Source organism: Netta rufina (genome assembly GCF_964035555.1).
Source record: "Netta rufina genome assembly, chromosome: 2".
NCBI lineage: Eukaryota > Metazoa > Chordata > Aves > Anseriformes > Anatidae > Netta > Netta rufina.
Genome location: NC_140124.1, coordinates 45,959,414 through 45,974,098, shown reverse-complemented (window position 1 = coordinate 45,974,098; position 14,685 = coordinate 45,959,414). Strand labels below are relative to the sequence as shown.

Sequence of the window (14,685 nt, the reverse complement as noted above, 5' to 3'; positions counted from 1 at the left end):
TAACATTCACGCTGTTACACCTCAGTTCCCAGTGTCATGGGCAAAAATGCCATTGCTAATGGCAATAAATGGCACATGGCATGAAAAAAAAGTAACCAACAAGATTAACAACAGTCCATGCTCTGTCCTAGAGATCTGGGGAAATGGAACTGGCTGTATGAGGCGGGTAGGTTAAGTCATTGCTGCTCTGAAGAATTAAGCACATCATAGTCACTAAAATTGAGAGGGCTCAGGTTCATGAAGGAGATAATGGAGGTTGTGGACATAATTTTACACCAGAGATCTGCCTGTGGGCATGCCTTTATCCTGCTACAGTTAATGTCACTCTCCCAACCCTGCATTTCACCCATGGCCAATGTAGCTTGAATTAGGAGAAGCTCCCATGGAGCAGATCTCTGCCAGCCCATGGTATCCTGTGCCTGCACCCCATGCTTTCCCCAGCAGGGCTCTGGGCTTAGCTGAGAGCTGCTCCCCCACCTCTGCTCTCCTATCCTACTTATCCAAATGCATCTCCCCAGTCCTGTTCTCTCCTCTGAGGGGCTTCGTCTTCCAGCCACAAACCATCCAGGCACTGCGCCTGGCTTGGAGGCACCTCCTGAGGAAGCGAGCAGATTTTCTTTGCAGAAGAGCTGCCATCGCTTGCCTGCCATTTAACGAGTTTGTTCCAGACAGGCATCAGGCAATGCTGGCTCCTTCCCTGTGGCCACGCTCAAAAAAAAGCCGTGCTGATGCCGATGCTGAAGCGTGGTGCCAAGAGACCTCTGAGCCCAAAGCCTGGTGCCGGTTGTTCCTGTCCTGTTAATTCCCTGGCCGGTAATCGGAGCTGAACCCAAACATAGGTTTGGAAATTTTGCTGGAGCTGGAGTGGAAGCAGCGCCAGTCACAGCTGAGCGCCGTCCATCAGTGCATCAAAACCCATGGTGTTTGGGCTTCCTGTAGAGAAGGGAACTTGCATGGTGATTTGCATGCCTGCTTGCCAGGAAGAAGACACGATCAACCACTTCTCCCTGCCTTCCCCCTCAAAGTTTTGCCTGCTGCGCTCCTCAGGCTGGCAGTGCCACGAGGCACACCACAAGCCACGCTGCGCTCACCCGTGGTCCTGCCCCGCGTCTCCCTATTTTCACCACCCACCTCGTGAGTTGGCCCTGCACCCACCCCGTGCACACCGTGCCACCCCAGCACGGCTGGACACAGCCTCTGGAGCTGAGGGCCAGCTCGGAGCAGGCAGGATGGGACCCCCAGCTCCTCACTCCCTGGGCACACTGGTGGCTCCCCAGGGGGCCCAGTTCTTGGTTGGGGATTTCTTTTTTTCCCCCAGTGAATGTGTTTTTCCATCGGGATGAGGCCACGCTGGGAGCAGCCTCTGTCTTGCCCTGTGCTAGCTGGCGCATCTGAGTAGAAACCTGTGATAAGAGTGGTCTCTACTTTGCTACTGAAAGAGTTCACAAAAAAAAAAGGAAATTTTTTTTTTTTTTTAATTGCCATCTGTGTGTAAGCCACCTAAACCATGCAAACCACAGAGAAAACAAACGCTCAGAGGTTTGATTAGGCCCAGGTCTGGGAGCACACACCCAGCGCAGGCTTCAAAAAGCCCCGGGCTCGGTGCGGGCGCACAGAGCAGGCAGGGCAGGGCGTGCAGCGGGGCGCCGGGGCCGGGCTGACCTCCCCCCAGAGACCCTCCCGGTGAGTGCCACCTCTGCTTTTGGGGTGCCTGCTTCCCACACGCAGCCTCAGCGGGAAGGACGCCGCGTTACAAATTGCCCTTTTGGTTTTGGGAAAGTTCGCTGTCGACCTCACCCACTTTGGATCATTTTTTTTTTTCTGTTGCAACACAAGGTAGGTCTGGAGACTGACAGGAGGCATCACAGTTATTTTGCATCGTCCTGGGGGTACGCAGAGCTCCCACAATTTCCCCAACCAAGTAGCTCTGTCTCGATGGCTGGTCTGGACGTGCCACGGGATTTTTGAGCAGGCGACCTGCAGCAGGTGGGGCCCGCCAGGTCTGGTGCTGCTGGGAAGGATGAGCTGTGCAGAGATGCCTTGAGCCGTGTTTTTCCCCCAAAAATAGGTGGAAAGGGGTCTCGAATTCTGGTTACTGGGCTGCCCCTGCTTGTCTCGAGGGGCAGCCTGCTGGCTGCCAACTTGCAGCATGCAGGAGAAAATCAAGTGCTCGCTAGAGCATCTGAAAGCTCGTTATACCTAAAACCGAATTATTGCTATTATTAATACAATGCATAGCAAGTGCAGCGACAACAATACCCCAGCGTGAGGCCACCGCTGTGGTTAGCACGCTGTGCTCTCTGCTGCGGGGCTGACTTTGTGATGCTCTGCTGCTTGGACAGTACAAAGCCAGATCAGTTTTTGGCTGCATCTGCATTACCGTGATGAGCCCAAGTGTTACAAGGGGATGGGGATGGGGAAAAGACCCTTGTGGGGCTGCTGCCACCAGAGGCTTTGCCATCCCACCTGTTAGTGCAGCACTGCCCAGCATCGTTCATATATCCGTGGCTAAAGCTGGTCTTAATTTCTTTGTCTTCGTATTTCTGTATAGGTGCTATACAGATGGTTTCTTTCGGTCTGCTTACATATTTTTACTTTCCCTGGTTGTCTGCTTCGAAAGGAGGATAAGTAAAAACTATTTTGAGTTTTGCGCATCAGAAATTCAGCCGCTATGTACAGGGCACAGGCAGTGTTTTGATAAGTCAGGTACTAAATTTATGTCTCTATTTGACCCTCCAGGGACAAACATAATTCTATGTGTAGGTCTTGATAGAAGATGTAAAAAAGCTCTGAGCACATGGTTATGCCTATTTTTATTTCTTCAGTTTATTTTGAGCAAGTGCTCCGCGCTGAGATTAATGTTCTGTTATTGCCAAGAACTCATGCTGCAAACCTCACTCCTAGATCATTTGTATTCATTAAAGTTGCTCCACGGAGACAAAAAAATGGAAGGTTTGGATCTCAATTGTTGCTTTCTGAACACAATCATTTTTCAATAGACGAAAATGACTGCTTTACATTTGTTGGACCAAATTACGAAACCCTGCAAACATTTGCTGCAAACAGCCCCTCCCAAGAGTGCGCAAAGACACGAGGGGCAATTTGGACCAGGGAGCAGCCCAAAAACCCACTTAATGTCCCTAAGAGAAGCTGCTTGCAGCTTGCTGCAGTTAACACAGGTGCTTTAAGCAGGCACATGGGAGAAACCAAATGGAAAACACACAAAAGTGAGCACTGTTTCCCCCCTGGAAAAATCAGGGCTCGGTGGCGGCTGCGTGACTGGGCTCTGCTTTTTGTGGAGGCAGCCTGGCTCCAACACAAAGCAATCTGCTGCACAAAAAAAAAATAATAAATAAAATTTCTAGACAGGTTCTTTGTTACGGGGGCATAATGAGCTGTTGTACAGGGCCTGACATCGCGCTGCAGCTTGCAGATAAGAGTTGCTGCAGGCAGAGTGCAGGGGATGCCGTTATCGGTCACTGCAGAGGATGCAAATATTTTAACACTGCAAGCTGCCCCTGAAGGCAGGTACTTTTCCTTGTTAGTTGTTGTTAGGCAGTTTGAGAGAGACAAGTTGCTTTTTTCTCATGCAGCTTTTGGGAGTTATGGTGCTTTCAGATGACTTTCTTTTTTAATGTGTGCACTGGGGACTCTACATCTTATTAAAAATGAAATCTCAGTGACTCTAGTAAGTCAAAGGATGCAATCAGCACAGCGGCAGAGAGGAGCCGAAGCCCTAATTTAGCCTAAATGTAATTTCTACTGCATTAAGGATCTTTTCTGCCTGTCTATTAGCAAAATGGAAACATCTCAGTAATTCAAACCAGTGACATCAATTTCTGCTTGGTTTGCTCATCTCCTGTCCAGACTCATTTCAAAGGGTTACAAAGCGTTGTCAGAAAACTAACCATAAGTCCCAAAGAGTTTTTTATAAAAACAAAATAATTGAGATAAAAAATCCACGGTTCTGTTTCAAATCAGTTATTTTGCCCCTATCTTTCCTCCCCAGATTGTGGTGCCTCCTTCAAGACCGAGCTGAGATTTGGCTGAAGATGGCCCTTGCAAGCACAGTGAGTACACACTGACGTTGCTGTGCAATCTTGGTTTTTCCTTCCCCCAACATCAGTTTTCTGCTCCCAAAAGCCAACTGTGCTGCCCCACCATAGCAGTAATACAGAGCTATTTTCCGTACCTCTTTGCAAGCTTGGGATTTTGCATTTTGTTACGTATTTGAAGCGTCTCTTGGGTGCGGGCGCATGTCAACCCATCTGAAACCCACTGTGTTTTGCTGGCAGCCTTTGTGCTTTCCCCCCTAAAATGGGAGATGTTGGGGATCTTAAGCTACATCTGGTGGAGAGGGGCAAATTTATACTTTACTGGGCCACCTCAGCGTGAATTTACCTGGTGTCCCACCACAGGTCACCCAACCTAGCAAGACCAGCCTGGATTACTACAGGAACAGCACGGTGATGTCCCTCTATGGGAACCCCGCCAATGATACGGAGCTCATGTGTGACAGGAGGCAGGTCTGGCAGTTTGCTCGAGCCTTCCTGCCTGTATTTTTCTGGCTCATCTTCTCTGTGGGCACAGTGGGAAACGCCTTGGTCGTTCTCATCTACTGCAAATACCGCTTCAGGAGGAGCATGATGGACCGCTACCTGCTGCATCTGGCCGTCGCAGATCTGCTCCTCCTTTCTACTCTCCCTTTCTGGGCCAAGGCTGCCTCCGACGGCTGGGTCTTCAGGAATTTCTTGTGCAAAGTCGTCAACAGCATGTACAAGATCAACTTCTACGGCTGCATCCTGTTCCTAACCTGCATCAGTTTTGACAGGTACATCACCATCGTCCAGGCAACGAAAGCTAAAACGTCCAAGCGGAGGCGGCTCCTGCACAACAAACTCGTGTGCTTGGCCGTCTGGCTGACGTCCATCGGCCTGTGCATCCCTGAGATCATGTACAGCCAAAGCAAGCAAGTCGGCGACATGGCTGTGTGCAAAATGATGTACCCGCCAAACGTCAGCATGGTCTTCAGGGTCACTGTCCTGGCTCTGAAAGTCACGATAGGCTTCTTCCTCCCACTCCTGGTCATGGTTATTTGCTACACCCTGATCATCAACACCCTCCTCCAAGCTAAAAGATGCCAAAAGCAGAAGTCGCTGAAGATCATCACCATGATCATCACCGCCTTTCTCCTCTCTCAGTTCCCATACAACATCGTTTTGCTGGTCAAGACCATCAACACATATACCGGGGTGGTGTACAGCTGCTGGGCCACCAACGGGCTGGACATTGGCCTGCAGGTCACCCAGAGCATCGCCTTCCTCCACAGCTGCCTCAACCCCTTCCTCTACGTCTTCGCCGGTGAGCGCTTCAGGACGGCGCTGGCCCGGCTCGTGCGGAGGCCCAGGGGCCAGGAGCAGTGCTCCTCTGTGTGCGACAGCCAGGAGCACAGCTCCAACTGGTCCTTCGCCATGCTGGGGCGGCGGCGGGTGAGGAGCTCGCTCACCCTCAGCACCCATTTGACCTCCTCCATTGTTCCTGCCTCATGCCAAGTCTTCGTCTAAGCCAGTACCGCCCGAGGGGTACCAAGCACGGCCTTTCGGACACTGTTCCTGCACCCCAAAGACTGCCTCGGCGGAGGGCTGGACCTCCTAGGTCCATGCGAGCTGGTGCCAGCGGCAGCAAGGCCACCAAGGGCTCCTCATGCACCTCCTCCATGCCATGCCCGGCCAGACCAGGCCTCACCGCGCAGGGAAGTGAAACCTTCAACGCCATGCAGCAAAATGGAGCCGGACGTGCTGCGAGCAGAGCTGACAGAGGATCAGAGCTACCTTTGAGACAGCTCGAGGCACCCAGCCCACCTGTGGCTCCAACCACAGCCCGAAATAGCAAGCCCCTCAGGGAACCACCAGCCCGGCTGGAGCAGGACGAGCCTTCTTCCCAGCCATGGCGAGTGGCAGGAGGGAGCTGAGCCCTCACTGAAGACCAGCTCCACATCAACTCGTTTGTCAGCCATTGCTTGATTTCGGCATGTGGAGGCTGCTCCCTGTGCTCGCGGACACAATTCTGCTCCGTGGGACTGGCGGTTCTTGTTGCAAAGGAAAGCTGATCCTCCGTGCTCATTACAGAATTAAATCCCCCTGTATTTTAGCTCTTTGATTTACGGTGAAAGTAGGCTCAATTTATTTGCTGCAGCTTGTATTTCTCTGTATTGGCAAGCCACGACTCGCAATAAAAATTTAAGGCCACTGGATATATTGAGTTTTCTGTCCCTGAGAAAAAAATTACTAGCAGCCAAACCCCAAGCCCATGATTCAACAGCCTGCCCGTTATGAGCTGGTACCTTTGCTAGGGTGACAAAAGGCATTTAACCCAAGACCAGTAAGACAGAGTTGTTAAGTTTCAAAGCTACTGTTAATGACATTTTGGTTGAGACACTGTTCTTTGGGCTGGTGGAGGCAGAGGTTCGGATTTTGGATGAGCTGAGGATGGCACCATAAGGATGCAGGTGCCCTGCTTGCCATCACAATTCCCATCCCTGGCACCCCTGAGCATTAATTACTTATTTTAATCCTCAGGAGACTTCCTTTTAAATAATCAATTTTAATCTGCTTCAGCATTTGGTGACTATTTTCTTCAAGGAGAAATTGTTTGCATTGTGTATTAATCATTAAAGCGTCTTGGTGAACACCAGTTTCCTGCAAGGTCTGGCACTACTTTCCTAGCTAACACATTAAATCTGGGCAGACAGGGTTCTAGTCTCATATTATTATTTTTTTTTCCCCTTTGGGAAGGAAATGGTGAAAGACGCATGCATTTTTTTATTATATGTGTTTGGTATTTTTGCGATCTATGTCGAGCTCAAGTCAAGTAGCAGCTGAAATTCCCTTCAACAAAGGCGCCATCACATACACTGAGGGGGTGAACGGGTGGTGTCTTTGCCTACGATCCCATACCAGTTTCTCACCCATACACACAACCTGTTTCCATCCCCATTTGAGAAGGAGCAAAAAGCCTCCCCCATGTTTTTAATTCCCAGTAAGTTTGGAAAGCCTAAAACCAGAGGCACAACGCACACTGAAGTACAATGACGTGCCCGTCTCCACACACAAAATGGGGGTGCGATGGCTTGGGGCATCCATGCTCTGACCCAGGGGCTCCTCGCTGCCCCGACAGGCGAGGGTGACAGCCCTGGCTGCCATGTCAAGCAGGGAGCTGCTCCCAAACCTCCTCTTTTGTACGGATTAATTGCCTCGGCACTCACATTAAGTCTTTTAAGCCATTTTTTCCCCCCCAGATTTTTAAAAACCTCAGATACACACAGCAGATCACCTACAAAAATCTCTCCTGAGCTTGCCCATCCATAGGGTGGAAAGGAGGACCTGGGAAATCACCCCTCTCCTGGCACTCCTCTCTATAGCCATTATTCAAGCAAGGCGACTTACCCCGCTCCCAAATACCTTCTGAACTGCCGTCCTCCCAAAAAGCAGGCGTGCAAACCCAACACCCGGCGGCCTCGAGCTGCGGGGTGGCGATGAGGCAGGGGCTCCTGGGGGAGCTGCGCTTCGACGTGCAGGTAGAAGCTGCGCCTTCGCTCGGCAGAAGCGTGGTGGGAAATTCTCATGCTCGGTCGGCGAGTGAAACTGCTGAGGCTGCTGACACGGCGGTGAACTTTCAGCGGGCTCGGGGCCGCCGGGTCATCCCCCGGTCACGTTGCGTCCTGCTCTGAGTCAGGCTGCTCCTGCCGGGGCTCGGTGCAGAGGTGGCTGCTCCTCAGGGACCTCCTCCCTGCCTTGTGTCCCCTCTCCCCACCCCGCAGCCAGACCCCAAAATTTTGCCGTGTGGCCCCATCCTCACATTTTCACCCCATGGTCTGTGCTGTGCATCCTCTGCTCCTGGAACAAGACATGACACACTCCATCCACCAGGGTCCCTGGAGATGGGTTCGAGTGTTTTTGACCGCTTTTTGAGGTGTTTTCCAAGTTCCTCCATGCTCTTGCAGCACGAGGTCAGGCTGCAGCTTCACGCAGCGGGAGCTGCACGGCGCGGCGCGCCAGCCCGGCTGCGGTGCGGGGAGAGGAAGCGACAGGACAGCCGTGAGAGACTTTCACTTTCTGCAGACAAAGCCGCCAGACACACGGACAGGCTTTACTGGAACGCCTCTTCCAGAGAGCCGAAAAGCTGCAGAAAGGAGGGCGGTGGGCGCTGCAGCCACCACCAAGGCGCAGCGAGTGGAATTTCCAAACCTTGTGTATGGGCTACAGGGCGACACTTGAAGGACTAGTATCGTCGTCTTGTGGCAGCCACGTGTTTTCACAAGGTCCACACAGCAGATTGTCGTGCTGGGCATGCCAAGCCCAGTATTTGGGGCACAGGCAAGTTAAAACCCATGTAAGACAGCATTAGGGCTGGGAGCGTCTTGGCCCTAGCACCAAGGAAGTCGTTCTGTATGGCTAAAAGTTGGTCATTGGAGGCTTTCCCAGACTTTCAGCAGCCACAGCCTTCCTTGCAGAGCTGCACAGCGAGGTGCGATGCACTCCCACGTACATTTGGTAGTGCAAACTTCACTTTTGCAGCTCTCTCCTGCTCCAGGCTAGGCGTCACCGAGACTTGATCGTAGGGCAGCCTCTGAGCGTGGTGCTCGGGGCTGCTGCTCCTGCTGGAGCGCAGGGACGGGAAGCGGCGCGGCCTCTCTCCCCCAGCAGAAAACTCCCGTGAGGACACAGAAATAAGCAGCACCTGAAGAAAGCTGCGATGAGTGATCGTGACAGGCCTGGTGTGCTCCTGACCGCATTCAGATGGCCCCCGCAGGTCGGGTTAGCCTACGTGCTTAACACATTGTGGGTCTGGGTCTACGGATGCAAACAGATTTTTTTTTCCCCACCTCCTTCAAGACAGGGAGCAGAGGTGACATGTGAAGAGCACCTCTGACTCACACAGCATTTCTTTTCCTCCCACAGCCATGCAACATAAACCAGACACACAGAGGCTTGTTTTCTAACATTTTTCTAGCCTAGAAGTAGGTCATACAATCTACCTGATTTATCTTCCAGACAAAGCTATCTCTACATGGCACAAAAGGGGCATACACTCAATGATATATGTTTTTATTTTTTTTAATTCCTGAGGTTATAAAAGGAAAAAAAGCATCAGGAAACAGTCCAATACACAACCGTCTACATCTCCGTGACTGCACAGACTGTGGTATACATACATCTTTTTTCCTCCATGTGGAACATGAAATTTGATGTGAACGGGTTTGCAATTCTTTGGCAGCTAAGATTAAAAGATGTTTCTGAACGAGCTACAATATAAGTGATTGAGCATAATTAAAACTATAGTGCAATTCCGATTTTAAAAAAGAAGCAAAGTCAGGCTTTTGTAGCTTTGCTGCTTTGTACTGTGGTACAACCTTGTGCAATATATCTCAGTGATTTTTCATACAGCAACACTGAATAATGGTGAGTAAAGGAACATTGTCATTTTCTTAAAGCAACTATATTCTTTCCTCTGCACAAACCTCTGCATAACAACAAAAAAAATAATATTATCCTTCACTGCTCCAGTACACAGGAAAAATGCCCAATTGTTTAAGCTGACCACAACATACACTCTCTCTCCTGTGGGTGTGACATCCCCTTAAATCAATTTTGTGATTGATTTTAAAACTTTCTTTTCCCTTAATTGCATTGCTGGGGATGATCTATTAATTAAAGGCCAACTTCAACAAAACACCTGAATATCTGTGGGTATAAAGATTTATTAGTGTCAAAGGCGTACCTCACACGAACAGGTTCTTTGTGAATAGGGATATAAAGACCTTGACTGAACCTCTTGCACAAACCTACACTTCTGACAAGTCCTCCATCAGGTTTCTGGGACAATCAAACAAAAGCTTGGTAGTGAAGACAGGTTCTTTACTGTCTTCTCTGCACAGCCTCTGAGGTGGAAGTCTCTCATCTAGATGACACAGTGGGTTTCCTGCTCTTGAACAGTTCCTTCAGACAGCTGCAATCTTGTCTGCTTGTTGCACCTTACCGTTTGAGTATTTCCTCTATTGAAACTTCTGCTTAAATACTCTCCCCTGTTAAAAGCAAACATTTTCTTTTCATCTACAAACCACAGGTCCTGGCTCCCCCTCCTAGTCCTCTTTCAGAGTAAAAAAGCCATAAAACTACTCTCATGAGGCAGCTACGGTACTGTAAGGACTCAAATGCTAAATAAACATAATCCAGTGTTTTTATTTCCTGCCTACCAAACACAAGTTTCAGCAAGCCTCAGGACTGTGTACATGGAAAACTTGCAGAGGAAAATCTGGCTTACTAGATGGAGCCATAGACTTTAAGAATTACATAAACATTGGCTTAAGAATATTTGCCACCTGATGAAAAAATATTAAGAGCTAGGATGCAGAGGAAATCCAGAGGCAAGCCTGTCAAATAATTCTGAATAGAGATAAGAAATACTTCTGAGCAGAGATATATATTTTGGCCTAAGACATTTGACAGTGTCCCTTTAACTTACATTTGGCATTTTAATAAAGATACCCTATTAAGATTAGTATTCTAAGTAATACAACAGCAAAACACTTTTAAAAATCAAACCTAAAAGCTTAAAGGAAAACTGCAGCAGACTTCAGTAACAGCCCTGTGAAAATTGCATAGCATATGGTACACAGTATTCCATTTTTAAGCAATAAATAATTTCTTCTTGCCTCATTAAATATAAAACACAGCTTCGATGCTGAAATCTGCCATAACTCATGAAGGGATCAGTGCGTTGTTTATTGCCTGTTTCAGTCTCTTGTCCATCTCTTCTTTGTGCAGACAGCCAGGAACGGATCTAACCGCGCTGTAACCCGTTAGCTCAGGAGGAGGAGGAAGACAGCTTGCACCTTTCACTGACCCCTCTGCCCAGCACAGCACATCTCCCGTACTGGGAAGAGGCATCTGAAGAGAAAGCTTGCCATGAGCCAGCAGCCTAGCTGAAGGCCCTCTGACTTTGGCTTGGCACCACCCAGACTGCAATTCCTTCTCAGAAAGCCCTGTGTGTGCAACCTAAAATCTAGGTGGCCCATAAAGGGCAGTCATTCTTTCACAGTCTTTTGATCAAAGTATTTTGACCAAAGATCAAAGTATTTATGCATTACTAACAACTGGGATGAATGATTAGCAACCTTCATCAGCAGTAATGTTTTCTTTTCTGTGATCAGAAATTTCCCTCTACCTTAGCTGCAGTGTAAATTTTTTTTGCAGTGTAAATGTCAAACACTTGTATGGTGGATCTCTATTTTCAAACAACCACTCTATTCTTGTAGAATCAGATTCCCCACAGAGAGCTCATTAGGGCTGGATGTGCATTCGCTTTCAGATGGACCTTCTGAGACTGATTCAACCATTATTGCTACCTTCCACTCAGTCTAGAGAGAGGCAGCGCTGGCCTCCTCAGAGACTGTGCTTTCACGTGAACGTGATAGACTAAGGTGCCAAAGCAGGAAAAAGGAATGCTCCTCTTTCTAGTGTCACACAGTGAGCAGTACTTTATTCTACAAATTGTACCCCTGATTCTGCCACTGGTACTCACCGTAAGAGCTTATTTCAGTGGAACAACTTACAGAGTATGGTGAGCAAAAGTGAAAGGAATTGCTGCTTCGTGTTTCATTGCTTTGTAACTGGTATGCAATACCAGAGCATTTATAAAAGCCAGTTAAGACTTACCAAATCTTAGTCCAATATGTAAAAAACCTCTACATTTGCTGTTTATAAAAATTGAAAAAGATAAAAAATTCTAGATGGATTACAGTATATGCCTGTGAAGACTGGAGTATTGCATAGTTGCTGCTCTGACTGTAAGAGCAGTAGAGCAGAACAGAAATGGTTATGTTTACTCCTCAGTGAAGAGGTGAACAAAAATACACTTTTTTCTTTAAATTTCCTTTTGAAGGATATTTTTGGAAGAAAAGTCATTCAATTTTCAGTAGAGAATTTCAGTTTGCATTTAGACACCTCCACACTTATTTTTCTCCCCACGGAAAAAAATAATAATATGGTTGGAACATTATTTGACCTGTTAAATCAAACAACATGGCTTTTGAGCAATCTGTACACAGTACAGAACCATTAGTGTTCCTAAAAAGGCTTTGTTCTTCTAATGTATACATGCTCTCTAAGTGCATTATACCTATTGCATAGTTTCAAAATCTTCAAACAGTGGTCATCATAATGCTTACATATACATAAATAATAGCTTTTCTTAAAAATGTAGTTAAAAATAACACAGTATATTCAAGGCTATGGAAAATCACTTCCATCATAGATGACAGGTCGCTCAACAGTCAAGTGATAAAACACTCTTTTTGAGATAAATCTGTCAAGAAACAAAAGAAAGGAAGATGATCACGTTAGCTGAAGGCAACTAGACAGAAAGTCTTAAAAGTTTATTCAATCTTGCAGTTCATACTTATGCAAAAAAAAAAAAAGACTGGTGTCAAAACCAAGTCTGTCTGCACATGGGCTGTCAGGTCTCTTGTTAATAAGATCCTGACTAAACTACCTTGGAAAGAACCCCAAATGACTTGCTTACTTCCATTTACCCTCTCGGAGGTCAAAATAAAAGAGTGGAATTCTGCTATGGGATGAGAAAAAAAACAAACAAAGAATAACAAGAACCAAAACTGAGATTGAAGATACTTGGTAAGCAGGGAGCAATTTCCCACACCTACTTCCAAACATCACAAGAATGGCACATCTGAACAGCTCCACAGACTGTAAAACCATGATTATTTCACCTTTTACACTCACGTGGGACCCACCTGGAGAATGTGTTGTCAAATATCAGTGTGTAGATTCCAGAGTTTCGAACTTTCACCTGTCCTCTGATAGTTTCCTTATGAGAATTGCAGCGGGTCATTGGAATAAGAACCTGGAATTCAATACAAATCAAACTGAAACTTGCTATTTGACCTATTAAGTGACATTTACCTTCAGAAACCCCTAAAGTGCATATAAGCCTGCAAAACTATTTATTTTCACTGATTAGCATTCAAAATTCACCCAAAGTAAAATCTCAGAGAGTGACATCTGCTTGCCTTTGACATCCTCTTTCCAGCATGAACTTATGGCTATAAATCTCAGCTTTAGAGAGATTCAAGTGCTCATCTTTTTGCATTTTTTAAACAAAGCAAGATTACTAACACCATCAGTGCTACATTAAATCTATACAAACATATCCAAGAATTAGCTACTTCATGCCTCTTGGTATATGCTTTTATACTCCCTGTATTTTAAGGGTGATGGAGCAGATCCTGCTGGAAATTATGCTAAAGCACATGGGAAACAAGGACGGTGACAGGTGATAGCCAACCTGGCTTCACTGAGGGCAGACTGTGCCTGACACATCTGGTGGCCTTCTGTGACAGGGTTACAGCACTGGTGGGTAAGGGAAGAGCAGCTGACATCATCTGCCTGGACTTGTGCAAAGCATTTGACACTGCCCCCCATGACATTCTTGTCTCTAAATTGGAGAGACGTGGATTTGATGGATGGACCACTTGGTGGGTAAGGAATTGGCTGGATGGTTGCACTGAAAGAGTTGAGGTCAACAGCTCGAAGTCCAGGTAGAGACCAGTGATGAGTGGTGTTCCTCAGGGGTCAGTACTGGGACCAGCACTATTTAATGTCTTTGTTGGTGACATGGACAGTGAGATTGAGTGCACCCTCAGCAAGTCTGCTGATGACACCAAGCTATGTAGTGCGGTCGACACGCTGGAGGGATGGGCTGCCATCCAGAGGGACCTGGACAGGCTTGAGAGGTGGCCCTGTGTGAGCCTCATGAGGTTCAACAAGGCCAAGTGCAAGGTCCTGCATCTGGGCCAGGGCAATCCCAAACTCAAATAGAGGCTGGGCGGAGAATGGATTGAGAACAGCCATGAGGGGAAGGACCTAGGGATGTTGGTTGGGGCCCCCACCATAAGAAGGACATGGAGGTGCTGGAGTGAGTCCAGGGGGGCAGAAAGGTTCTCAGAGGGCTGGAGCACCTCTCCTATGAAGACAGGCTGAGGGAGTTGGGGTTGTTTGGCCTGGAGAAGAGAAGGCTCTGGGGAGACCTTATAGTGGCCTTCCTGTACCTAAAGGGGAACTACAGGAAAGTTGGAGAGGGGCTCTTTATCAGAGAGTGTGATTAGAGGACAAGGGGTAATGGCTTTAAGCTAAAAAAGGGTTGACTTAGATTAGATATTCAGAAGAAATTATTTACTCTGAGTGTGGTGAGGCACTGGCACAGGCTGCCCAGCGAAGCTGTGGATGCCCCATCCCTGGAGGTGTCCAAGGCCAGGCTGGATGGGGCTTTGGGCATCCTGGTCTAGTGGGAGGTGTCCCTGTCTATGGCAAGGGGGTTGGAATGAGATGGTGTTTAAAGTCCCTTCCAACCCAAACCATTCTATGATTCTATGATTCTGTAAGATAAGCTTTCTCAGCAAATCTTAACTGTTTAGCTAAATTTACAGCAAAAGTGTGTATAACCATCTATCTTGCTATAAGCCCCTAGCAGAGATAGAGGTTTTCATCTCAGAACAGCAGCTGATGCACATCAAGAACAACCCTGTGCTACCCAAAGTTATGTTAAATAGATATATTAAGACAGAACCAACATGAAATCTTAAGACTTTCAGATGAAGAAAACATACAT

General features: G+C 47.7%; 2 protein-coding genes across 5 annotated transcripts in view; one reads left to right on the top strand and one right to left on the bottom strand.

The window, feature by feature from the left end:
• Positions 1 to 3,463: 3,463 nt before the first annotated feature.
• CCR9 (C-C motif chemokine receptor 9) lies at positions 3,464 to 5,564 on the top strand (the record flags this gene model as incomplete). The annotated part of the gene is made up of 3 exons (XM_084281613.1): positions 3,464 to 3,528; positions 4,010 to 4,070; positions 4,419 to 5,564. 3 exons carry the CDS (start codon positions 3,464 to 3,466, stop codon positions 5,562 to 5,564), a joined length of 1,272 nt encoding a protein of 423 aa, XP_084137739.1.
• A 3,522-nt stretch (positions 5,565 to 9,086) lies between these two features.
• FYCO1 (FYVE and coiled-coil domain autophagy adaptor 1) overlaps positions 9,087 to 14,685 on the bottom strand; it is a 48,522-nt gene continuing 42,923 nt past the window's right edge. For all 4 annotated transcript variants that reach the window (XM_084282018.1, XM_084282019.1, XM_084282017.1 and 1 more), the window contains 2 exons: positions 12,812 to 12,921; positions 9,087 to 12,366 (listed from right to left, as the gene is read on the bottom strand). In XM_084282018.1, the coding sequence (XP_084138144.1) occupies positions 12,291 to 12,366; positions 12,812 to 12,921 (186 nt within the window). In that variant the 3' untranslated portion in view covers positions 9,087 to 12,290. The remainder of the gene's footprint in view (positions 12,367 to 12,811; positions 12,922 to 14,685) is intronic.